We start from the raw sequence: 27,714 nt of genomic DNA, 5'->3' as shown, positions 1-27,714 counted from the left end.
GCCCAGTGCATGCTAGGATAGGCTCCAGCCCCCTGCATACCTAACCAGGAATACGCAGGTTAGATAATGGATGGATATAATTAGGCCTGAGTAAAAAAGTGCATATTAAGTAATCGTGTTGCTGCCGAAAAGTTACTGTAAATGTAAAACTCCAAGTAACATTTATAACTTGCTGGCAGCTACACAATTATTTAAATAAATATAGCTGCAAGCAGCAATGAGGGGGCTAAGCAGTCCAGCAGAGTAGAGTCACCATGGCAACTTGATCAGATCATGTTAAAAGTGTGGCTGTAAGCACTGATAGCAGTTTTATGTCAATTGACCATAGATTGAGTGTAACTGAGATATGAGCTCACGTCCTGTTTGGGTTGTTTGCCTTTGATTTGGAATGGATGAACTTTTTGAAAATGAAAAATGCATCAGAGAACATTTTTGAGGGTTGGTCCAAAGATGATCTGTGCAAAGTTTGGTGAAGATTGGGCGACTTCGCCGCCGATTAAGATTGGCTGTGACGGACAAACGCTTTTGAAAATCAAAAACCCATCTGATAACTTTTGTGAGGCCTGGTCTGAACATCATCTGTGCCAAATTTGGTGAAGATTGGACGAAATTTGTGGACAAAAGAATCATGGGACTGTCAACAATCAGTGTGCCAAATTTCAAAACTTTTTACCATATGATTCTAGGGGCTGCCATAGACACCCTAGCCAGAAGAAAAAGATGATGATGATGATTATGATGATGAATAATAAGAAAAGGTAGAAACACAATGGGTGCCCTACGCAGCTTCGCTGCTTGGCCCCCAATAATTTTTTTATGTATGACTAATTATACCCATCCATTATCTGACCCATTAGATCTGTTTATCCTGCAATGGAATTAAAGTGTTCTGTGACACCGACGTTGTGAGAGGAGCTATGCTAAGATACAGTCGGCGCTGAATGGATTAACAACGTCATTTAACTTTCCGTCTGGCAGAGTAGATGCGCATATGATACCTGTATATCTGAGAGGAGGAGCGCAAACTGCTTCATGACATGAGCGCAGGAGGTTGCATCGCACGCAGAGTAGCGCTTGTCGCTATACCCACGGAATCACAAGGGATCCTACACTATTTATGAAGGCAGCATTATTGTCTGCATGACGTGAGTATGATTGCCAGTACGGCGTATTATTAAAATATAGAATTACTGTTTTGTTTTTTGTTTTGTTTTTTTTGTTTTTTTATAACTGAAAAACAACAACAAATCGTCCGAGCAGTAATCACAGATTTACTGGAACGCTTAAAAGTGAAGCGCGGCTGATTCAGTCAATCGTGTAGTAAGCAACAAAAGGCGTGTGCGCCTATAATTACTACAACTTATCATACTTATTTTAAGATAAACTATTGTCTGCGTATGCGTTCTGGTTTTGTTGTTTCACTGTTACTGATTATGTTGGCATCAATATGGTATGAGTAGCCTGCTGTAGATACTATGGTATCACGTGTTGAATATCCTAGTAAATATAGTATGGCTACAATTGACAATATATGAGGGATTGCCAACGTTGTGAAAGTCCCGTTGATAATGTTATTTAATTATTAAGTACATTCGAAATGTTGTATGAACATTATTTAAGCAATGTTGTGAGTACTTTACAGATGCTACACAATAGTGAAAGCCTAATTGCTGTTAACAAAAACTTATTGAACCATAATCATCTTATCTGACAAATCGCGCACACGGGGCATTTCGGCTGTGGATAATTAATGTACAGCGTCCTCGAGAAGTTTTGGCACCCAAAATTGATATGAATAAACAACGCTGGATAAAATTAAGTTGATTGATTTCCAAATGTTTTATACGCTCTAAAATATGTTAAAATGATATCATCTTATTATGATACCATTGCTAAAAGAAAAAAAAAACCCACATCATTTCTAATCTAAAAATATGCTAAATTATTATTATTATATTATTATTATTATATTATTCAACCAGTGCCATCAGGGCTTACCAGGTGCTCTATGGAAATGATTCAAATTTTCACATTCCACCGCAACTGAGCATGTTTGTGACATTTTCTTGCATTTTAGTGCTTAATATGATAGTGGTGTGTCATGGATTTTTTTTATTCTAAAAAGTGTGTCAGCGCAGAAAAAAAATATTGGGAAACACTGGATTAAACTATGGATTTTGGTATAAAATCTCATGGTACTTGAGCCTGTGATGCCATGTATGCTAACAAGGTTTCTAGGGCCTTTGAAAGGCAAACAGGGCCACATCATCACATATCCAAAGCCGTACTTCACAGTGGGGATTACATGACCATCCCTCTTTTTAACCCATGTCTTGTGTTCGTTACCAAAAAGCCTTTGTCACACATGACCTCAGAACCAGCTTCCAATGTCATTTAACAAACTCCAGGGACGCACTGTACATTTGTGGTTTGATGACAGTAGAGGCTATCTTTTGCTAAGCCTTCCAGATTTTTGGTTCTCCAACCATTCTCCTCACTCTGCATGGTGCCACGACACACTTGCATTCTCTTCCAGGCAGGTTAATCACAACTTCAGTTCTTTTCAGCTACTTAATCATTGGCCAAAGAATGGAAATGGGTATTTTCAGGCATTTTGCAATTTCTTTAGCCATTGGTTGATTTAGGAAGGTCAATAACCTTTTGTTTTATTTCATTTGTGTGATTTCTGACCTTCCCTAATGTTGATGGATTGAAGGAAGTGAGTTTAGCATGTGTCACCTCTTGTTTATGCCACGATGAAACAGGAAGTGATGAATGATCATTTAAGATTCCTTAGGAACTCAGATGAACTTTAAAAAGTTAAATTTAAATGAAAACATGCATCTATTAGATTTTGTTCAAATTAATTTCTAGGGGTGCCAATAACTGTGACACGCATTTTTTGAGAAAGAATATGTATTCCTTGTATTCCTCATTAAGAATTTCTTTCATTTAACAATTTTACTTAAGTTAAAGGTGCCATTTTGAGTGCAAAATCAAGCTGTTTTACACCAATGGCATTCAAAGCCTGTTTGCTAAAGGGCAAACATTGTGGAGGTCACTGTACAGTATGTGATCTTAGAATAGTAGTACACCATGACGATGATGAATTGAATTTGTAAAACAACATTTTAGTACTCCTTGTTTAATTTCACAGTAGGACATAGGCTATGAAGACAAAACAATTATCGCATTGAGGCTTACCTTCAAAAATAAATATGTTCCACATTTACCACCTCATGTACAATATATGGAGGTGTGGCAGTTTAGGATGTAACCTATGTACAGGCGATTTATTTCCTAATGACAGCTGTGCATGTTTAAGCTTCATCTTCTGTCTTTCTATCTCCAATATCTGCCATATTGCATTCACGCATCCATGCTCTAAAAAGGAGGTAAAGGCAGGATATGGGCTTATGATTTTCCGATCTAGTTCAGCCAGCAGGGTGCATCACTCCAGCGCGAGGTACTTTACTCGGATATGCCATCCAGGAGCGCCCCTGAACTTTCACGTCACTTACTTGTGAGTTTGACCCAACTGAAACATTGAAACAATAGAAGAACTGCAAATAATGCGTATGTATTAATTACTTTAGTTTACTGTACTGTACTGTACTGTACTGTACTGAGATTGCATTTTACATAGCTGAATTGCGGAATTCTAACAGAGCCAGCTTAACAGCTTTGAACACAATCGAAGTTGATGAAGGATTCTGATCTCATAAAGCCACGCCTACTACAGAGAAGGAAATATAAATTCCTGTAAAGAAATACAGGTTTGTGCTGTGAATCATCATTGGTACAGGAACACTTCTAGAACACAGTGCCTCAGGGTTCTTTTGAGCATCGTGACTTAGCTTCCGCATTTCATGCTCATCCTTTTTGGTTATGCAAGTGAGTCTTGTTTTAAACTCCTGAAATTTTAAGTTACTTTGGCTCAGGGACGTGCGGAGGGGGTGGCTACAGTGGCTCGAGTCGCTGCCCCTTTGTCTTCCTTGGCTGAAATGCCCCTCTGGACCAAATAAATAATAATAATAATATTATTATATTGTGTTGCTGCTGCTGTTATTATTATAATTATGATTACTGTTATTAAACCTAATTAAAGCGCCATAGTCATTATGAAGCTAAATGTCAGATGGTAGGGCAATGGGCGCGGCAGCTGCTCTTGTCACCTCACATGACACTAATGTTAACACGTTGTTGTGACACTTGTGTACAAGTCTTTTTCTTGGCTTGAGCCTCTGCCCTTCAACATGTCTGTGCACGCCCCTGCTTTGGCTGCTAACATTCTGTTTATCAAATACAGAACACAATCTGCATGCAATGGGGAAGGGTGTGTGTTTATCAAAGTATTTGCTTTGTTTTTACATGTGTGTCATGGTAATTCGATAATGGCAAGTAGCCTTACCCAAGGAGGTTATATGGCAATAATTACTCTAATGGAATTTAATTATGACAAGTTTTCAGCTATGAGTGGAATTTCATTAGAATGTCAGATATTCTCTCGGTTTTAGTTGAGCAGGCAGATTAGGGCAGCAGGTGTTTGGGGATTTGGGTGAACCCAGGTGCAATCTGTAGAGGTGCACTAATCTTTAGGCAGGAGAATTGTCACGGCTCTGGTTCTGGACCACTGAATGTCCTGTTTTTGTTTTCACACAGTTCTTGTGCACTCGCTGTGTTTCCTGTCTCATGCCTGCTGCTCGTTTGTTGTAATTAGATAATTGTTTTCTCATATTCTGCCCAGGTCTGCTCGTTTTCAGTTATTGTCCACATTTGCCTTGCTGTGTATTTCAGTTCCTGGTTTTCTTCAGTTCATCGCTTGGTCTTCCTGGTTTCCTGCTTGGTCTCCTAGTTACTAGTCTCTGTGGCTAGTTTTACTGGCCTCTTACCTCCTGTGTCATTGTTGCTGTTTATTGTTTTTACTGCTGAACGGCTTCAGTAGAGACTTGTTTTACTTACCTCTGACTCCCCAAGCGATCTCTGAGCCTGGGTCCTAATGCTGTCTGTGAGCTTGTGACAGGAATACATTGGAACACAAGAAACTGAGTCAGAACCCAGCCTGTTTTTCAGGTAAACTGTGCCGTATCAGTTCATCTGTATCGGTTAAAGTCAGAAAATAGACTGCAGAACCGAAAGTATTATCAGTAAATTAATCTCACAAAGAATGTATCTGTGTTATTGTATTGTAAATGCCAAGGCCAATTTCCGCCAAGTAAATTTCACTGTATGTGTTCAATGACAATAAAAGGAACCATTAATCTTATTTATGTCTGTCAGAAATCACAGTCTGTTGAACATGAAAAGCTTGGAAAGATACAAGCTGAGAATTGCAAGTTCAAAGGCTTTAATGGTTCTTGCTGTGTCATAAAAGCCTTGATCAACGTTGGAAAGAAAAATCAATATAATGTATGATGCAATATCCCTGCATTTCCTGATACCATATTTGGATACATCCCTATAAGTCCCGCAACCTATAAAACTCTATTTGCATTGCAGTGAGTGCATTTTGCTGGGTTCTCTCCGCATCTACAGTAATCTATAACACAAGTGATATACGGTGCAGTTCAGTATGTGGGATTTAGATCCATATTGGGTGAACTGTGTAGAAAGTACAGCCCTTTTTATACCTAGTTCCCCCATTTTAGGGGTACTAATAGGACAAATTAACTATCTTAGGGTCAATCCTTAAACTTTTAGTTTTGGTGGCTTTGGCAACGTCTGTGGTGATGGGTGGTCACATTTTGTTTTCATTCTCCAAAGAGTTCAATTCAATTCAATTCAATTCCCAGAGTTCTGTTCAAAAAGAAACTATGCCCCCAAGCAAAGCAGCATGGTTTAGGGGCAAATCGAGTAATTCATTTTCTTAGAAGATAAAGCATTTTGTAGAATAGAAGTGTCAATAGATGTGGCTACATCTGATAAATTTTAATGTAAGAGACCCTCCTCTAGACCTTTTGTTTTGTGCAGCAAGCTCTAGCCTAATGATGGAGAGCAGCAAAGACCCATTTCATACCAGGAAAAACAAAAACCCTGAACAGAGCCAAAAACAGTGTCACCGTCTCACAGGCTGCACTGTAACTTCCCCTAGAGGGGATGGTGTCCCTCCATTTTTAGAAAGAAATCAGCACAATGCTTGGAGATTTAATTACTTGGGTTTACTTCCCTTTTCATTGATAACAGCTTACCCCAGGGCTGTCCAATCCTGCACCCGGAGATCTAACATCCTGTAGATTTTCACTCCAACGCTAACAAAGCAAAAACCTCATTGAACAGGTAGAGAGCTCATTGAGCTGCTAAATAGTAGAATCAGATGTGCCAAATTACAGTTGAAATTAAAACCGACAGGACGGTAGGTCTCCAGGAGCTCGGCTGGGCAGCCCTGCCTTAAGGAATGTAATTTCCCACTGATTTACAGCCTTACCACAAAATTGATTATCTTCTGTCTCTCCCAACCATTCCCCCTCCTCATTTATCTTCTTTTTCAGGTCCTTTCAAGGCAAACCAAAGAGTATCACGGACCATGGGCGAGGCTGGGCATGGCGAGCAAGGCTCGATGCTCAGTCCACTGTTACAGACACATGAGCTGCGTGTTGTGTGCACATCGTGCTACGAACAGCCTCACGATGGCACTTCCTCCACCATCCACGATTCTCACCTGTGCGCTCGAAACATCTTGCTAGCCAGGCAGAGAGGAGGCAGAGAGGCAGACTGGAGGCTTGTTTCCCCCAGGCCTAAATTCCGAAACCCAGGGAAGTATGTGAAGTGCTTATACACAGTGGAAGGAGGGAGGTGCCTCCAGTATGGCAAGCGCTGCACTTTTGCCAAAAGCGACGAGGAGGCAGCCGTGTGGAACTTCCTGAAAAACAGAAGGCTTGAGCACAGCTTGCTGATTCGCCTGGTTTGCCATGCTCAGGGATGTGAAGAAGAGGAGGAGTTGGGCGTGGCAGAGAGAATTCAGAGCCTCTTCACCGGCTACTTCGTCCACCTCTGCCATACCTGCTTCCACAGCAGACCCCGGCAGATTACCCCCGAGTGTCCTGCCAAGGGGTGCGGTCACCCCACCCACCCCGCTCTGGTCCTCTTCCAAGTGGGTGGATCCCAAGACGAAAAAGTGTCAGTCAGCGAGATCCGCCCCATCCCCCCGGGCCTGTACGTCCAGCAGTTCCGACACTGTTGGTACGTGGAAGGAGGGGCCCAGTGCCGGACCGAGTGCACGTTCACCCACAGCGAGGCGGAGATGGCCGTGTGGACGGCCGAGAGGAACGAGGGCCTGGACCGCAACGATCTGGTGACGATACTCGAGGAGTCGGAGGCACAGGAAGTGCCTCGGTTCCACTGTGGCTTGTGCCAGCTTCAGTTCTCCTCGGAGGACGGCTTCGTCAGCCACTGCTCCTCCCTCGCCCACGAGAGGAGGTACTGCGAAGAAGGAGACCCGGCCGCTGACTGGAAGTACCGATGCCCGCCAAATGGCAGCCAAGCCCTTGAGCTGTGCAAAAGGTACTGAAATCCCTTAGATCTAGCCCAAAATGATTACCATTCCAAACATTGTATTGTCCCTTTGCTTGGCTGGAATGAATACCCGGGATGGCTTGGCATTACATTTAGACGTGAATGGTTATTTTTTATGTATTATCCATATTTACAGCTGGATATTTACTAAAACATTTCAGTTTGACTTCCTTGTTCTTGTTTCCAGTAGTAACTATGGAACAACTTGTCTTTATCATTGTTGGCCTCCACCAATCGAAAAAAAAACAGTAATCTCCATTTCACAAACAGTATAGAGACACACAAACTGACGTTGTTAACTACTCTACAGACCAGAAACCTGTGAATATGGAGAGAACTGCACAGCTGCTCACTCGAACGAGGAGCTGCAGGAATGGTGCCTGAGGATGAGGATGATTCGCAGGAAGAGGAAGGCTGCCCAGGAGCAGGGCCTGCTGTCCTACCGGGACCAACTGCTGATGGAATATAGGGAGAGCCTCAATGAAGTTCTCATTGTGAGGATCACTTTCTCTCTTTCTCTCTCGTGTTTAAGCATTACTTTCCCACTGTTTTCCTTGGTTATTTACTTGTTATATTTTTATGCTTTTGGTTTGTTGCAGGTGTTTCGTTTATAGTATGTATATATTTGCATATTTATTTTCTTTTTAACAGATTTCCGAAGATGTAGAGGGTGTCACAGTCACTTGCGATAAGGATCTAAATTTTAGCAGTGAGAAGAAAAAATTGAAAGTAACATGGACTTTCACAATAAACTCTGAGGTACATTATCAGCATCAGATTATGGACATGATAACGGTTGTAATTGTGGTATAGAGCAATACAGTACATATGTACTCTCCACACAAAGAAATCCTCCATATTGAGACCATATAAAATATACCCTTGTTCACACACATGTATAATTCAACTCATTCATGCATTGTTTTATAAATATTACATGGACGATTTTTGGCTCGTATTTTAAAATGACGCTGGCCCCAAGAAAGAAGTAGTTGCATAACACTGCTGTTCAACATGGCACTGCTATTCAGCATAACACTGCCCTTCAGCATGACACTGCTCTTCAACATGGCACTGCTCTTCAGCATAACACTGCCCTTCAGCATGACACTGCTCTTCAACATGGCACTGCTCTTCAGCATAACACTGCTCTTCAATATGACACTGCTTTTTAGCATGACACTGCCCTTCAGCATGACACTGCTCTTCAATATGACACTGCTCTTCAACATGGCACTGCTCTTCAGCATAACACTGCCCTTCAGCATGACACTGCTCTTCAACATGGCACTTCTCTTCAGCATAACACTGCCCTTCAGCCTGACACTGCTCTTCAACATGACACTGCCCTTCAGCATGACACTGCTCTTCAATATGACACTGCTTTTTAGCATGACACTGCCCTTCAGCATGACACTGCTCTTCAATATGACACTGCTCTTCAGCATGACACTGCCCTTGAGCATGACGCTGCTCTTCAATATGACGCTGCTTTTTAGCATGACACTGCTCTTCAGCATGACACTGCTCTTCAGCATGACACTGCTCTTCAATATGACGCTGCTTTTTAGCATGACACTGCTCTTCAGCCTGACACTGCTCTTCAACATGACACTGCTCTTGCATGCGCCATGACACTGCCCTTGAGGCATGCTTAGCGCTGCTCTTCAATATGACGACTGCCTTAGCATGACACTGCTCTTCAACATGACACTGCTCTTCAGCATAACACTGCTCTTCAGCATGCTGGTGTTTCTCCCTCTCAGAGACCCTTGAAGGCTGGCCTGCTACAGAGCCACCATGCTCTTCAGCATGCTGGTGTTTCTCCCTCTCAGAGACCCTTGACCTGGCCCTCCTACACCTGCCCGGGCCTTTCATCCAGTGGGGGACACTCAGCAGGGACTGGCTTCTGGACTTGAGCCTCTTCTGCCCTGGAGCATCCTGACCCTGGTCTCCTTTCATCCAAGTGTGCAGGACAGGATTCAGGGGGCAGCCGGACTTTGCAGCCTGCCTCTCCATCCCCGGTGAGGGACAGATGCACTTGGGCCAGTAAAAGGTGTGAAACAGGATCATTGTCCCCTGTCATCGTAGGACTGAGACGGAGGAAGAGCTACTGAGGGACTACAAACCTCCTCGGCTGAACCCAGCCTTTAACCCTGCAGCTGACAGTGATGTTCCCTTGACCCGGAAGAACTACAGGGAGAGGATGCACAGCTTCCTGTATAGAGAGGAGTTGGCACAAGAAGAGGTGCTGTCCAGGTAATGAGGAAATCTGAAGCTGTAATGAGAATTTAGGATGAATGTGGTTATCATTATGGGCTTTTAAATTGGCAAACATTTCTTACATCATACTTATATAAAGACATGTAAGTATTAAAAAATCTATGAAAATACAGACATATCTGTATACTGTCACAGTGGAAAATGTATCATTTTGTGAAATGTCCATTGGTGTGGTTTGATCCAGCTGTGGATGTATGTTCCTGTCTCTCAAACCCAGGCTCAGCCTGCAGAGTGCCACTGTCTCGCTGTCCGACACCATCACTACTTCTTGGTATGACGTGAAAGTTGCTCCATTCCGAAAGCTCTATGCCTCAGTCCCACTGTCCCACTCCCTGACTCCTCACACCCCAGAGGGTCAGCTGCTCAGGACAGCTGTTGGCTCTGCACTTGTGGCCCCTTCTCCCTCTGCCAAAAAGAAGGTGTACGAGGCGCTAGTGCTGCTGGAGGCTAGCACCGAGGACAGGATCTACCTACTACTCTCCAGAGAATGCTGCTCTGACCTGAGCCTCCGGAAGGACACCTCCTACCCCATGGACATCCAGTTCCAGCTGAACCACCTCCAGTTCTGTGAGTGGCACCAGGCGGTCGACCTTCTTCCAGACGTGGAGTGGGTCCTTCCAGATCTGATCCGAGGCAGCGTCCCTGAGCACACTGGCGACTTCACCAATCTCAAGCTTAATGCCAAGCAGAGAGCTGCCGTGGCCCTGATCATCGGGGAGCCAAGTCAACAGCTGTCAACAGCCCCTGTGCTCATTTATGGGCCCTTTGGAACAGGGAAAACGTTTACCCTGGCAACAGCCATAAAGGAACTCCTCCGACAGCCCTGCACCAGAGTCCTGATCTGCACCCACACAAACAGGTAAAACTAGCAATCATGACACCGGAGAGTTCTAATCTGTCCTTAGGCAACCTTATGTATTGTTAGAAAAGTTAAAAACTGAGAAAAGTTGATAACAAAATTTGCATGACAATTTTAATACTGTGACTACTTCCTGTCAGCAAAAATGTATGGAAGAGTAATAGGGCCATGAGGAAAAAAAAGATTTATTGTCTTTCGAGAATTAACAGTAAATTTTGTAATTAAAGTCAAAATTTTGACATTAATGATTAAACATTTAAGCTTAAAGTCGGATGAAATTTCAAGAATAAAGTCAAAATGTTTTAATTAGTAGTTCTGGACACATACCTTGCTTGTTTCACCTGAAAGGACCAGAGACCCAAGAGACCCACCTATTCAGCTATAACATTTGCATGCAAAGTTTGTTTTTGTGGCAGCACTAACATTATTGGCCACATCATATAAATATATGCTGCTGCAACTGAAAGCTTATTTATTGGTGATGAAGTGGTCATTTTTGTAATTTTGTTTGGTATGCCTGTCCGTATTAATTTTTTTCTAGCTGCCAGTTATTTAAAAAATGGTGGTTGGTTTGGTTTGCTTGGCAAAAGATGATTCACAATAAGTTAGCAGTTGACCAATCAGCGATGTACAAGATTGCTAGCACCACCCCATAGTTCCTGGGCTGGTAAAGTACTGCCTCGTGAGCAGGGACAGGAACCATGCCCCAGGAATCAAAATCGGCCCTAGTTCCTTTCGAGGGAAAGGGCTTTAGTTCCTGAGTTCCACAAAATGTTCCTGAGTACTGCAAAAGGTTCCTGAAGTGGAAAAGGGGCTTTTGCTCCTCAGCACTTATTTGACAGATTAAAGTAACTTATTACAAATTTAACTCTCCTTATCTGGGTTCTTGGGTCTGAATTGGCTTCTGATTTTAAGGTTAAAAAAAAAAAATATATATATCTACTGCTGTTGTGCACTCCTGTCCTAACCTTCATTTCACTCTTCACTGTAGTTCTGCAGATCTTTATGTGAAAGATCACTTCCATCAGTATGTGGTGAGTGGACACCCAGAGGCCCGCCCCCTCAGAATAAAGGCCAGTAAGAAGGGGTTGGGTGTAAAAAGAACTGACGACATCACTCGACGCTACTGCCTTGTCTCCCCTGACTGTGAGTCCTTCCTGTTTCCTGAGAGATCCGACCTGGACTCACATCGAGTGGTGATAACCACCACCTCAATGGCACGGCACCTCCACGACCTGAAGCTCCCATCTGACTACTTCACTCACATCCTGATTGATGAGGCCTCTCAGATGCTGGAATGTGCCGCCCTGATTCCCCTGACGCTGTCTGGGTCAGGGACGAGGGTGGTTCTGGCCGGGGACCACATGCAGACAGGACCAAAGCTGTTTTCGCTAAAAGGGGGTGGCAGCAGCTCTGACTACACTCTGCTCAATCGCCTCTTCGTCTATTACCAAGGACAGAAGGGTAAAGCAGCCTCAAGGAGCAGGGTCATCTTCAGTGAAAATTATCGCTGCACAAAGGAGATTGTGGACTTCATCGCCGCCCACTTTTACTTTGGCAAGGTTGACCTCAGTGATAAAGGCATAAAGGCCAGTGGCAGGGTTCCCCCTCACCCTCGATTCCACCCGCTGAGGTTCCATCACATCCGTGGAACTTGCTTTTGGGACAAGGAGTCCATGTCTTGGTACAATCCTAAGGAGGCCACAAGTGTGGTAGAGATAGTGGAGGAACTACTCAAAGAATGGCCACCCAAATGGGAAAATCAAAAACAGCAAGCTATTTGTGTCCTGTCAGAAGGTCGTCAGGTAGGGAAATGAAAGTGTTGCTATTTTTTGGTCAGATGAAACATTGCTTGTATTTGAAATTAGCTTGCTTTCAAATGAGAGCAAAATTGAAACCTGGAGACCCTCTCAAAAACAGGGCTTATTTGCATTTTCAAAAGGCATAGCAACTGTGTGCCTTGGGGCTTTGCAGTTGTAGTTGAACAGTCCAAACTGAATTATTTTTAAATGAATTGGTAAAGTATGTCCTCTGACATCTGACTGACTGTGTAATGCTATATGCAAATCTGCTAATTATGTTTTATTTGAATTGCAGATTCGATTAATCAGGCGTGAACTGAAGAAAAAAAAACTGGGAGAAGTTATTGTGGAAACTGTATACAATGTACAAGGTATTGTGTGGAAACCCATGGTATAACTGATGTTTGAGATTACATGTGGTTATAGACATGGACAAAAGTTTAGGATAAATTTCTCAGCTGCAATTCAGACATCTCACAGCAGGAGGTCAATAGAGCCTTCTTGTCCATCCACTGTAATCTGCATCAATTGCCATCAGTTAAGCACAGACAATGATGGACAACGATGTTCCTGCATTGTCCCATGCTGCTTTTAGCAAGTGTAACCATAGCAATGAACTAGTCTGCAGCTGTGTAGGCTTGTAATGATACATGGCTAAAAATAATTAAATTTGAACAGTCAGTTGATATATAGTATCCCGTCATTCTGCTGCACAACCTTTGCCACAGTGAGACACGTGAGGGTTTCAGGCACATAAGGTGTTTATTGTATGCCATTGCATGTACCTTGCATTATCTGAGATAAATGTAGCTATATTATTGAAATCAACCTCAAAATTCAGTAGGCATTGTTTGATGCTATCCATTACTGAGCTGTAACTTATGGCATCAAGGTACATAGTGTAGGCAAGAATACATTTTAATTCAGATATAACTTTGTGTTCAGTGTACCAGGAGGGTACTGTTACAGGCACTTACTCAAAGGGTGTTCGAGTCCATGTTACATTCCTTCCTCTTCAGTGCCTAACATGAACTTTTTAGCTCACCAGCCAGTGATGCTAATAGTTTTCCAAAGTCACTAGGCACTCAGCATTTTCACCAGCCATTTTCTTTTCATAGAAAATGCTGCTGAAAGGTCATCAGCCAAAGTGGCTAGTAAGAGTGAATGAGTTACACGCCACTGCCAAATTCTACCCACATTTGGCAGGTGGCGGCTGTTAATGTCAAGCCCTTTCCCTTTCATTCAGAGTAGCCTCTTATGAGGCTAACAATGGATCTGTAGTTGTATAATTATAGTAGTCAGGTGATTGCAACTATACAGTGCCTACAGAGACCCCACAGGGATGTACATGGTAACGCAATTTGAAATAATTTTGGGTCAGGTGATGGATAAACTTTTGCCCCTGGTAACAGTATAGATGATAATACTACAAGTGGTCAAGCGTCATTCTCAAGGATTTAACCCTTTTAGGTGTGAGATCACAACTATGTGCTTAAATGGACATTCTAATGCTGATGTAACTATCACTACTAGTAATTGAAAGCAATGGAGTTCTATAAAACACTGACTTAGAATGTTGAAAAAACATTCTCTTCTGAGGGTTAAAATGGAAAATCGTGCATCGCAATGTTGTTTGTCTTTTTATTTTCCTTGTTTCTCCTTAAGGAAAGCAGTTCAGAGCCATTTTGATGACGGCAGTCCACACTCGAGACAGCCTGCTCTCGTCAAACTCAGAATACCCGGAACTCTTTGGAGACACACGTGTGCTGAACACGGCTATGACCAGAGCACAATCCCTGGTAGTTGCTGTTGGTGATGCCCCGGCTCTGTGCAACTTTGGAAAGTGCTCCAAAATCTGGAAAAGCTACATTAAGCAATGCATTGACAAGGGGAGTGCCAGTCCAGAGCACATCACTATCAACAGCATCGAGCAAGAAGTAAGGGAAATTGTCAAGTTCCATAAAACAGAGGAGGGTTACAACAGTGATAGTGAGTCAGACACAAGCAAAATTGAGGACCCCATTCTTCAGGAGCTTCTGGATGAAGGCAATGATGTTCAAGTGGCCATCACAAAAGAAGGACTATTGGAGATCATCCAAAATGCTTTCTCTGGTGACACAACAGTGGGTGAAGATTGGAGTGACACCAACACTGAGCTATTGTTGAGGACAAATCCTCGTGACTTCAAGCGCTGTAAGCTCATTAAGGAGACCTTTGACTCAGGGTACGCTATACCCCTAGACGAGCCCACACGCCGCATTAACATTACAGGGAGAGAGAACATTGGCAGATCTTTTCCAGGAGACGTTGTTGCTGTAGAGATCTTGAGTCGTGATGACAGTTCTTGGAATGGTAAAGTGGTGGGGGTCCTGAAGGGGGAGTCCCAATCCATATTTGTCTGTGCCATTGACATGTATGATCCCCAAGTGATGACGCCCGTCAATAAGGGCGCCTGCAAAATATTCACACCCTTTGTCAAGAGCAAGCCCAACTGGGTTGCAGTGCGGAAGAATGAAAACGGACGTTGGATTCCACATGAATTTGTCGAGATCAATGAGAATTCAAGGCAAAACTACCTTTTTGTTGTTGAAGTATTGAAATGGGTCAAACCTTGTCGGTATCCCCTAGGAGTTGTTACAAAGGTGCTTCAGCAAACAGGATCTGAAGAAGATGGACTTGAACAGTTGGACATAGAATACCAATTGACAAAAGAGCCTCCTAAATATAACAAAGAATTCAACTTCAAATTTAGTTTGAAAAACAGACTGGATTTCCGTGAATATGCCACCTTCACAATTGATAGATGCAAGTCGCAGGACCTCGATGATGCAATCAGCGTGAGAGATTTGGGAAATGACTATGAAATTGGTGTTCACATTACTGATGTTGCAAGCTTTGTGACCAAGGGCAGTGAAATAGACAAATACGCAGAAAACCAAGGAAATGTGCTCTACCGGCTAAATGACAAGCCAGCGTTTTTGTTTCCTGAAGAGTTGAGAGAAGGCTGTTTGAGCCTGCTTCCTGAATGTGAGCGTTATGCCATATCATTGATGGTGGTCATTGAAAAGGAAAGCGACAGGATTAAGAAAATGACCTTTGCCCTCTCCCTGATAAAGTCAAAGAGTAAGATGACATATGAGCAAGCTGAGAAAATCATCCAAAACCATTATGTGGACAAAGTCCCACAAAAGTTTGCCTCTTTGGAGGATTGCCTTGCTGTGTCATACCACTTTTCTGTGGTTCACAGGCGGCACAGGTTGTCTGGCAACTGGTTCCATGTTCAGTCTGATGAAGGTGTTCGCCAAGGCAAAGGGATGTCCTATGACATGGTAGCAGAGCTCATGATCATGTACAACAGTTTTGTGTCCGGGTTCTTGATTGACAATGAGGAGACACAGAGTCTCACCCCTCTAAAATGTCAAGACTGCCCAGATCCCAAAGAGGTGTGCCAGTTTTTGACCAGACACAGTGCCCTGATGCCATTCTCTGCTCAGCTCTCTCACCTTTGGGATGAGAATGCAAATTTGGACAATGACAATGCCAAAGGCCAATCAGCAGATGAAGAAATATTAAACAATGAAGAGGACAAGGCAGACAGGGAAACCATGGTGATTACAAAACAATGCCTCAGCCCTGAGAGTTTTAGAGAGTTCACCGTGTTCACATCCTTGCTTAAGAGACTCGAGGTCGCAGCTCAAAACAGGGACTTTCACACATTAGTTTACCTTATTACAGCTGACGAAGTCCACCCACAGCTCCAACCCGCGGCAGCCGAGTTTAGGGGTCTCCTCCAGAAGAGCTACATCCATCGCTCCAAATCCACGGCCCAGTCAAAGGTAGGTCATCACGACTTGCAGCTTGACTCCTACACCTGGGCCTCCTCTCCAATGCGGCGATACATGGATATCATTGTGCAGAGGCTGCTGCACTCTGCACTTGATGAAACCAGGCCCAGAGTCAGGTACACTTCTAAAGAAATTGATCTGTTCTGTGCCCTCTACATGGTAAAATGCAGCAGGAAGGCTGCATTTGACACTGAGGTACAGAACCGTAAGACAGCTATCTGTTTGAGCCGTCAGAGTGCACAAATGATGGCTGTTGTGAATGAATTGAATCCTGAGGGACACACATTCCAGGTGTCCTTTCCTCTAAACCAAGTCTCACTGTCACAAATGCTCTCCATATGGTATAAGCACCTCAAACTAAAAGACCAGCCAAAGTACAATACAGACAGCCATTCCATGATACTAAAATGGAGTCAAAGGGTGTACTCATTCACAAACGCCCATATCTACTCTGAACTTGAAGGGGTCCAGCCAAATCCCCACATCACCCCAGTTCAGACAGATACATGGAAGCGCCTCGTTTTAGCGATCAGGTCAGAGGACTGGGATGAGGTTCTCTGCTGTGTTCGGGAAATCAAGCCAAGCTTAAGCAGAGGTTTGAAGAAGGGAAAATGCAGATCTTCTGTTTGTAAACACTACGCTGAAGTCTCTTTGGAGCTGAAGGTTGGACAGAGTCTCCCAGTACAGCTGGGCACAGACACAAGTCGTGGTAAAACCTTCCCTGCAGTGCAGCTGGTGAACATCCGTCCACAGTTTGATATTTGCCTGCAGCACGCAAAGAACCCGATCAAGTGCTTTTCCAGCCGAGCCCCCCAGGCATCAAAGCAAAAGTACAGCAACTTCGGGGAGTATATGGATATCTGGGGGCCACTGTGTGAAGTGGACACAGCTTACAGTGCAGTGGAAGAAAATGACAGCATTGTCCTTGAAGGTGTGAGAATCACATGGAAGGATAAAAGAGAACAGAACCTTGAAGGTTACTTCTGCCTGCCTCTGGAACAGAAAAAGCAATGGTCCATAAACTGTGACCTCAAAAACTGCTTCCTTTGCATTAGACTGAGGGGACAGATGGGAAATGGGATGGAAGGATTGGATTCTTCTAGGATTTCCCCACTCTCAGACTTGGAGGACCCCATGTTCTTTACATGGGTAGCTCATGGAGTAACCAACCAGGGATCAAAAAGGCTTTTACACCCTCAGATTGACTTTAAACTCAACCACCTCTCCATGGAGAACACCCCAAGAACTGTTTTCTCTGAGAATACAATGTTCACAGTGGAACTGATCCCCAAAAAACTACCTCACATGTAAGTGCCAAAAATCATTCAACTTGAAAATGTATAGGAAATGATAACTGTCCAGCTAGAATTCTATAATTCTGTGCATTGTGTTAGGAGACCACTGTTTTTGTTAAACGTGCCATATTTGAAATCTTCACATTTCATATATGTACATGTATGCACTTGTATCTACAGTCTCAGGGAGCGTGCCATTGCCAACCTGAATCGTGCCAATGAGCTTGTGAAAAACATCACCACGGGCAAGACACCAAGTAAATCTGAGTGTGGGCTTTATGAAAATGTCTAATTTGTCATAGATAATATCTGTGTAACATTGGAAATGTTCATTCAGTGCAGATATTGGTACACTCAATATCTGGTCGATTGAGATCACTGTTCTGTTATTTAGTCATTTAAAGTGACGGTATACTTTCTGGTGTCTTTCATATTTGTTTATGTTTTTGATTAGCTCAGAAATTTTTTGTGTGCCAGAAAAGGATGATGTTTCTGGCAACCAGCTGGCTTTACGGCCCTTTACTTTTCCTTTGACTTATTTTCATTTATCCTTTTTTGTTTGTATTGGTTTATATTTATTAGAAAATCTTGTCCCATAGGTGGATTGTTTGAAAATAATACACAGGACTTTACCATTTCTGATGGTCCATGGCCTGCTCTCAATAAAAGCCAGCATGATGCCATAAAAAGAGCACTGGAGATGCCCTTCTCGCTCATACAAGGCCCACCAGGTACAGACACAGGGAGAACATTTGCTCTGGGTTTATTAAAAAGTTCTTGGGGTTTACTAAATAATAATAACATTTAATAGTACATTGCTATATTGACTGATTTTCATAGACAATGTCCAAGCATTTATATCTTTGAATAATAAAGAAAAAAAATTAATAATGATAAAGATAAAATCTTGCAGCTTTTTGGCTTGTCTCGTGAATAAAAGTAAATGATAAATATGAAATAAAAATGCTAGGTATTATTTTAAGACTAATACTGAGTTGATTGAAAGGACATCACAAAACCCTCCAGGACAGCGCTTGAGTAGTGTTTCATACATTTGAGTGCATATGAGTAGTGTTTCATACATTTTTCTTTTGTCCATCTGTGAGAATATTCTCAGATTGTACACGCTGCCGCACTGGTAGTCTGTGTGTCTGCAGTGCATTTGATACCGACTGATGACTGACTGATTTTGTTCAACAGGAACAGGGAAAACCGTGGTTGGGATCCATATCGTCTACTGGTTCTTTAAGAGGAATCACGCAGCAGAAGCCATGGATCACCACACCCATAACAACAAGGGGTTGAATAAAAAGACTGGAATTTTATATTGTGGGCCTTCCAATAAATCTGTGGACATTGTCGCTGGTAGGGGGTCCTAAATTTGAACTGAGCTTTCTCTTGGTTTTAACATCGAAACAACTTCAGTATTCTAGTAGATTGTAGGGACCCAAATTTAGCTGTCGATTGTTAAAGGGATTATTCTTTCTGGCTTTTAAAAAATATATAATTTCTGTTTTAGTGCATGTTTTCGATTTGCCCAGGCAGGTTTTTTGTACAATTGTGGCACATTTATATCATTTTATATCTAAAAATATGCTTTATCACACACAAAACTTTCTGGGCTGTTTAAAACATGCACTAAAACTGAAATAATATGAAAGAACTGTTTTCATTGTTGCTTTTTTTTTGACAGAGCAACTCCTGAAGTTGAAAGATGAGCTGAAACCTCTCAGAGTTTATAGCGATCAGATCGAGATGCTTGAGTTTCCCTACCCAGGGAGTGATATGATGGTGTGCCGCAAGTCTCTCCGTGAAGAGAAGCCCAACAAAGAGCTGGGGTAGGGCCTTCAAGAATTCTTTGTTCCCGCCATAAAATGAATGCATAATTATGGACATTCATTTTAAGGTGTCAAAACAGTATGACCATTCATCAGCCAATCAGGATGCTTTCTGCTCCAGCTCTTAACGCCTACTCTCACTTTGCTTCTCTTGTGTCTAAATGTCCCTAATGCCCTTAATGAGGATACATAGTTGACTTTCAAGTGTTTGGGGGAAGCTAAAATAAAGGGACCTGCATTACGGAGTGTGTCACCCCTATAGACCATAGAAAAAAAATTGGCATTCAATATTTTTATAGAAGCATTCCTCAAAGTGGAAAAGTTTGCTAGTATTCAAGGTAGGAAGACTAAAATGCAGTGAGAAGTTGTGATTGGCTAGCTAACTAAATTACTATTATGTTTCACAAGCTTGCTATCAAGCTGTCTGGCTAGCCCCAACCAGCTAGCTACAGTAGAACAGCTGTACTGGAGCTAGCTAACTTTTCCGAACAACAGAAAGTAAATAGAAATGTTGTCGGTTACTGGGTAATTCGATTGTAGATTGTAGTGCTTTCTAAAGCCATAAGAGACCTCCCTATGGTTCCTAGGTATTACTAGCCAACGTTACCCTGATCTCAAGCACAATGTGTCATTCTGAAAAGCGATTTCAGACAGGAACTAATTCATTAGACTTTTCTAATTTCTTTGTCTTGAATGCCTGTGTGGTGCATGAGGGAAAGCAAAAGATTTCATCAATATTGAGTTTTATTTTTAATGGAAGCACAAGAAATTATATATCTTCTTCTATGTAAGTTCAGGGCAAATAAATTTTAGAGTTTAAAAGTGCTATCAAAAATAATGGCCAAGGTAAATTCATAGTTTTGAATGGTCTTAAATGGGGAAATCTTCTTGCTTGAAATCTTCTTTCTCGATTCTTTCTTCTTCTCAACGGTAGTGAGCATACCTTAGATGAAATCACGTCATGGATAAAAAATCATACTCTGTAGTATCATAGCCGTACCTGTCATTGTTCTTTTGGTGTGAGATGAAAGTAGTTGGCTGTTATTTATTTAGCAATGTAAGGCACCTTTTGTTAGGATTTTAATAAACAAACTTTGTCATTTGGGGAGTGTGATTCTTAATGTTGATAAAGGAATTGACTATTTTTGCTGGTTGATTTAGCTTTGGATTCATTAAATCATGAACGAGAAAGTGTAAGAAATGTGTCTGATTAGCTAACGGTACAGTAAGAGTTCAATCCTCAACTACGTGCTGCAAGCTCCCTGCTCACAGCTTCCAGCTTCCAGCTTGCTGAACATCTCATTCCAAAACTATGGGCATTAATATAGAGTTGGTCCCACCTTTGCTGCTATAACAGCCTTCACTCTTCTGGGAAGGCTTTCCACTAGATTTTGGGACATGGCTACGGGGATTCGCTTCCATTCAGCCACAAGAGCATTAGTGAGGTCAGGCACTGATGTTGGGCATAAGGCCTGGCTCGCAGACGGCATTCCAACTCGTCCCAAAGGTGCTTGATGGGGTACAGGTCAGAGCTCTATGCAGGCCAGTCAAGTTATTCCACACCAAACTTAGCAAACCATTTCTTTATGGACCTGACTTTGTGCTCTGAGGCATTGTAATGCTGAAACTGAAAAGGACCTTGCCCAAACTGTTGCCACACAGTTGGGAGCACACAATTCTCTTGAATGTCATCGCATGTCGTAGCATTAAGATTTCGCTTCACTGGAACTGAGGGGCCTAGCCCAAACCATGAGAAACCGCCCCAGACCATTATTCCTCCTCAGGTGGGGTGCTCTTGGCATTTGCCAAACCCAGATTCATCTGTCAGACTGCCCAATAGTGAAGAGTGATTCATCACTCCAGAAAACGCGTTTCCACTGCTTCAGAGTCCAATGGCAGTGCCCTTTACACCACTCCAGCTGACGCTTGCATTGCACATGGGGATCTAAGGCTTGTGTGTGTCTGCTCGGCCATAGAAACCCATTTCATGAAGCTCCTGATGAACAGTTTTTGCGCTGGCATTGCTTCCAGAGGAGTCTGGAACTTGGTAGTGAGTGTTGCAACCGAGGACAGACGATTTTTACGTGCTACATGCTTCAGCACTCAGCAGTGCTGTTCTGTGAGCTCATGTGGCCTACCGCTTCGTGGATGAGCTGTTGTTGCTCCTAGACGGCTTCACAATCACAGCACTTACAGTTGACTGGGGCAGCTCTAGCAGAGAAGAAATTTGACAAACTCACTTGATGGATGACAGTGCCATGTTGAAAATCACTGAGCTCTTTCATACGACCCAATCTTCTGCCAATGTTCGTCAATGGAGATTGCATGGCTATATTCATGATTTTATGCACCTATTAGCAATGGGTGTGGCTGAAGTAGACAAACCCCCTAATTAGAAGGGAGACCATTCCCATCAGGATAGAAATGTTTCATCATAGGATAAAGGTAATCACTCAGAATAACTTCTATTTGATTTGCAGTGACTCTTCCCTCTAAGGGGTCAGGTGGGCCATGCCAGGAAAATGCCCCCCACAGTATAACAGAGCCACCAAACCCCCTCACTGTAGGGGTCAAGCATTCAGGCCTGTACTGTTCTCTTGGTGTACACCACACATGCACTCACACACTTGTTGAGAATACAGTGAGGGTTTTAGAAATCATTTTTTGCAGGAGAAAAGGGGGGATTTTGAGCTTTGCGCACTTAATGGACTTGAATGTTTTACAGATCTATCACCCTGCGCTATCTGATCCGGGAATCAGATAATCCATATTCCTGTGAAATCAAATCTTTCGAAAAGAGAATTGAAGAAAAGGGCATTTCTGATGACGAAATAGCTAAGTAAAGTGAAAATTTTTTATTCAACAGGGCACCTCATTCTTTTTGGATCATAAAAATACTCTTGAAAAAGTTATTGATCCCATGTTTTGGACACATGTATTACACATATGATAATCTTAAACTTCCTTCAACCCCATTTTTTCTGAATTGAGACGGAACAGTTATATATATGTATATATTTTAATGATGCTCCCTTATCTTTTTCCTTTAGTTACAAGAAACTGTTGAACAAAGCGCGCCAGTACGAACTGAGAAAGCATGATGTCGTCCTCTGTACTTGTGCGGCCGCCCAAGACCCAAACTTCGTCAAGACAATGAACTTCCGCCAGATTCTCATAGATGAGTGTTCAATGGCAACAGAGCCAGAGGCTTTGATTCCACTGGTTGCCCACAAGCCAGAACAGGTATGCTTGGCAAGGTTTCCTGGCAGACTAGTAATCTTGCTCCCAATTCTCCCAGTCTCAAATCAAATTCTGCATACTAAGTGTTCAAAAACTGCTCCACATACACAAAAACTGCTCCAATAAATACAGTTAAAAAAGAATGAATATTAGTAGTATTAGCAGTGACTGAAGCATCTATTGTTGCGTTCAAATGATTATCTGTCTACCCCTCTACCTTTCAGATTGTGTTGCTAGGAGACCATAAACAATTTCAGCCCATTGTTCAATGCAACCTAGTCAAGACACTGGGCATGAAGAAATCACTGTTTGAGCGCTACCAAGAGTCCCATGAGGATTTGGCTACAATGCTTGACACACAATACAGAATGGTATTGTTTCTATTTTTAGATCCCAGTTCACACTTTATGTTGTTCTTAAGATATAGCATGTTTTGGCAAGCAGGCCAGGATGTGTCCTTTTGAGGTTTCAAATGATAAAAAGATACAGGTAGTGGACAAAAAGGAAATGCCAACAATTTGACTTTATAGGGTGTTTGGCAGCTGAGATGCAATAGGTATGATGACTCAGTAAGAGAGATTTCAACCTACAGGAGTTCATTCTACCACATGGAGATCCCACAAAACTGGTTATCTGATCATCCCTTATAAATATAATTGGCTATATAATTCCTTGCTTTCCCCACCCACTTTGATTACAGTTCCACCCTTCTCATTTACTCAGATTTACTCTTGCAGTCACAAATGGCCATAAAACCAGCTTTATTTAAAATGCAGTATAGACATGGTACAGTATGTGAAATACGCAGATGTGCTCCTGTAGGCCTCCCAAGAAGCTGCATATTTTACATACTGGTCACGTGTGTGTACGTGCAAATACTTTACATACATTTATGGCTGTTGCACCCTGGTGTTCTTTTTTTCAATATCTGTTGAGCTATAGTTAACTTGCTTTCCAATAATAGTGATTTACTGGTGCAAAATTCTGGTGTTTGTTAGACTGACATGTTCTGTTAATTTCAGTCCTTCAGAAATTAATTGTTCAATTATTGTGTGTGCGTGTGTGTGTGTGTGTGTGTATGCATGTGTTTGTGTATATCTGTGTGTGTGTGTGTGTGTGTATGTCTGTGTGCGTGTGTGTGTGTGTGTGTGTGTGCTTAGCATGAGGACATATGTAAATTTCCCTCAGAGACATTTTACAATGGTGGTCTGAAGACGGAGGCCAAACGTGAGACTAGCGTCCTGTTGTCTCCATCCAAGACGCCGACTCCTATACTGTTCGGCCATGTGGATGGGAAGGAAGAGGTGCTGGTGGTTTCCACCGAGCAAGGGAATGAAAACTCCACAATGAATGTGGAGGAGGCTGAACAGGCGGTTGGTGTCATCATGTTATTGTTGCTATGGAGATCACAAACCAATTCAAACAAATCCTGTGATGTTATGATATGCTATAAATCTATAAAACTGTATTATTAAACTATAAATGAAAGTTGCAACAACACACCTTACTCATTTTAATAAGCTCAAAAGTAATAACTTATTGTAGTGCACAAGCGCTTTAAGGTTTGCCAGTGTAAAAGTGAACAATCAGGGAAACACCTAACAATATTTTATTATCAAGTAATTAATAAAGTGCCACCCTTCACTTTGAGAACAGTCAGTCTTAAGTTTTTTTTTGGAAGGCTGTCATACAAGTTCTTAATGGCCCTGGCATAAATAGCAGCTTTGTGTAGCTCATTAAAAACTATTGGGTCACAGAGGTGTTGGTTCAAAAAAAACAATTTGTCCTGAGATTGGGTCACAGAGGTGTTGGTTCAAAAAAACAGTTTGTCCTGAGATTGCGTCACAGAGGTGTTGGTTCAGTTCTGAGGCCATTTTTAGGAAGTTGTCTTGGGCTGTTTAGCAATCGTCCAGTTAAGCTTCAACTTGTGACCACTGTTCCGCGTTGCTGATGCACTTTGTTTATGTTTGGCATATGTTGTCAGCATTTTTAACACCATTTTTCTTGCCACATTAAATATTTTTGTGGATTTTGTGTACAATGCACCTGCAACAGACTATTAGACCTCCTGGAACTCTGTTACATGTTGTTTTGGAAACTTGCATATCAATTGCTGATTATCAGATGTCTTATATGGCTGACACATACCGCTTATTTGAATTCTATTTAATATGACTCACCTGTTTAGCTGCCTTTGTAAATGTGATTTAATAACTTCAAAGTTAAACATTGCTTTTCACTTTGTCCAACTCCTGTGTTTACACAAAATAATTGACATTATTTGAAATTCAATGGTGTGTTTGCACCTGTAGTTCCACATGAAGTACCACTTAAATAGCTGACCTACATGGGGGTCTAAGCAGGATGAGAACGAGGCAAAGGTACCACAGATTGGCATTTATCTGTCATAAACTGTGGGCATGTGCATCTTACTCATTTTGTTATGTTTTGAAAATTGAAGAGTGTATTTTTTCAGTAAATTCCCAGCCTTCTCTTTTCATACTCTTCCAGGTTCGAATCGCCAGTCTGCTTATCTCTAAATCTGGTATTGAACCCACAAGTATTGCCATCTTGACGCCCTACAATGCACAGATGTCAAAGATGAACAAGATCCTGAATGAGAAAGGCATTAAGGATGTTGCAGTGTGTACCATTATGAAAAGTCAAGGTATGTCACCTTGTTCAAGCGAAGTTTAAATTTGGAACCACATGTGGATTGTTTGATTTCAAATCTACAATTGTAATTGGCAAACGGTGCCAATTACAAAAAAAATCAGGGGGAAAAAAGTCTTTGTCCCAAACATTATGGAACGCACTGTATATGTGTGTTTGTGTGTGTGTGTGTATGTCTACATGAAGTCATGTGACTGACCATCAGTAGAGGTAACTTCTGCCTGTCTGCAGGAAGTGAGTGGCGCTACGTCATCCTGTCCACAGTTAGATCCTGTCCCCGGTCAGAGATTGACAGACAGCAGCCAAGGCCCACGAAAGCATGGCTGTCAAAGCAGCTGGGCTTCATCACAGATCCCAACCAGGTCAACGTGGCCATCACCAGGGCTCAGGACGGCCTCTGTATCCTCGGTACTGTACCACACCTACCGGCTTACGCGTCACAAAGTTCTAATAAAGATTCTGCATTCAAAATTGTTCTTAAATAAAGACCTACTGGACTATTCTCTAATGTTTTAATTTGCTGGGTGAATCAATCAGAAGGACACAATTTGACTGGCCGTAACATGTCCACTTACTGCGGCATGTACCTCAGATGCGTATCATGCGCTGTTATAGCAACATGGGAATCCAAGATGCCTTTTACACTGGAGGAAGCATATACTTTATACACAGTAAAATGTCAGTGTTAAATCAGCATGTGAACAACAATCAACAAGCTGTTCACCGATCATTTTATTTTGTAATGAATTCATTTCTATGAGGTAAAATCTCTATTTTGATTACATAACATTACATAACATATTTACGAGAACAGCCCATCCAGCCCAATGATGCTCACCATTTTCCTACAACTAAAGTGAACCTAGTGCTCAGTTTACCTACAACTAGATAGTATCTAGCACCATATCAATCCTGGTCATGAAAACCCCACAGAGTTTCTGCCTCTACTACATGACCTGGCAAGGTATTCCACTATTCCAGTGACTAGTACTTCCTAACGTCTGTGCAGAATTTACTTTTTTCTAATTTATATATTGTTGTTCAGTCGTATTTTCCATGAGACTTGCCTGGTGCTTGTCATTGCCATAATATCCTAACGTTTGTTTTCTGGCAGGAAATCAGCACTTACTGAAGTGCAATCCCCTCTGGGAAAAATTGCTGGCACATTACCAGAAACAACAATGTGTGGTGGATCCAGCAAAAGGAATCCGGGTTGACTCCAGAGATAAATCCAAATCCAAGCGACGGAAATGACCTGTATGACTTACCAACGGCATGATGCCTAAATCTACTGCTTATAGATTGTGTGTGTCATAGCATGGTAAAACATAGCTCAGCTTAACGCCCAGGAGTTTTATGACTAATTTTCTCTGTAATTCTGGAAATACTTGAAAATATTCCCTGACTTTGGAAAAAAAACACCTAAAAGAGGGCAAATGCATTATGTTATGTTCATTTATCAAATGTTCTCATCGAGATGCTCTTCTAGAGTGACTTGGAATTAAAAAGAACAAGGTGCATCAAATATGAATTATGAATTATCACAAACTATGAAATGTAGAAATATATGAAGAACTGTAATATTGATATGGAGAAAATTTAACCTGCATTACTTTAGTAAAAATTAGCAGCTGTCTAAATGAATTGTGTCTATAAATATTATCTGTGTAAGAAACTAAGTCACTCTAGATGAAAGCATCTGCTAAATGCTTAAATGTAAAGCCTCTTAGGCGGGTGTCCTCAGGTGCTGGTGAGTCGTACGCTGTACGCTGGCTTTTGTTTTAAATTTAAATTCCACAACCAAATCAAACACAACAGTGTTAAAATATAAGGTGACTTGACTATGTGATTAACTATTTTTAATTGATTTATCAAGTACTGTATAACTACAAAAAAATACATACATCCTGTGACTGCCCAGGGGACAAAACTAAGGGCCACTGCACTAAGGCAAGCTGGTGTAAAGTAATTACACTATGTGTCCAGCAGATGTCATCACATGTGCAGCATGTGTTGAGCCTCAGTGGATGTTCTTCCCACTGTGGCTTCGCAATATTTAAACTTATTGTAAAGGATAATTTGGTGTTATGAAAACTTGTCAATTGAAACATACAATGTACTGGAATATTTTACTTTACTAAACTACTCAGTTATGTTTTGTTTATTTTTTATTGCTTAATATGTCACTTAAAATTGACAGGAGTGTAACTTTAATTTGTAATATCTGCTATGAACACAGACTTTCTTTTGCTGTTGTGCTTTAACAGCAGAAAAAGAATGAGGTGTCAAAACTATATGGGTGACAGGATTATATAATCTAATATATGCAATTATTAACAATAATAAATATTCTGGGGAATTTATCCA

At 41.9% G+C, this 27,714-nt stretch overlaps 1 protein-coding gene across 1 annotated transcript; it reads left to right on the top strand.

Annotated features, from left to right (window-relative positions):
- Window positions 1-1,008: 1,008 nt before the first annotated feature.
- LOC135256052 (3'-5' exoribonuclease HELZ2-like) lies at window positions 1,009-27,125 on the top strand. Its single transcript, XM_064337925.1, has 21 exons — window positions 1,009-1,145; window positions 6,489-7,500; window positions 7,823-8,006; window positions 8,164-8,271; window positions 9,350-9,393; window positions 9,580-9,771; window positions 10,013-10,654; window positions 11,646-12,459; window positions 12,752-12,827; window positions 14,122-17,608; window positions 17,777-17,853; window positions 18,196-18,327; window positions 18,797-18,961; window positions 19,290-19,434; window positions 22,160-22,273; window positions 22,485-22,677; window positions 22,899-23,045; window positions 23,835-24,143; window positions 25,009-25,342; window positions 25,579-25,755; window positions 26,462-27,125. Exons 2-21 carry the CDS (start codon window positions 6,524-6,526, stop codon window positions 26,599-26,601), a joined length of 8,457 nt encoding a protein of 2,818 aa, XP_064193995.1. The 5' UTR covers window positions 1,009-1,145; window positions 6,489-6,523; the 3' UTR covers window positions 26,602-27,125.
- Window positions 27,126-27,714: the final 589 nt, after the last annotated feature.

Source organism: Anguilla rostrata, chromosome 5 (genome assembly GCF_018555375.3).
Source record: "Anguilla rostrata isolate EN2019 chromosome 5, ASM1855537v3, whole genome shotgun sequence".
Classification (NCBI taxonomy): domain Eukaryota; kingdom Metazoa; phylum Chordata; class Actinopteri; order Anguilliformes; family Anguillidae; genus Anguilla; species Anguilla rostrata.
This window is presented reverse-complemented; position numbering and strand designations above follow the sequence as displayed.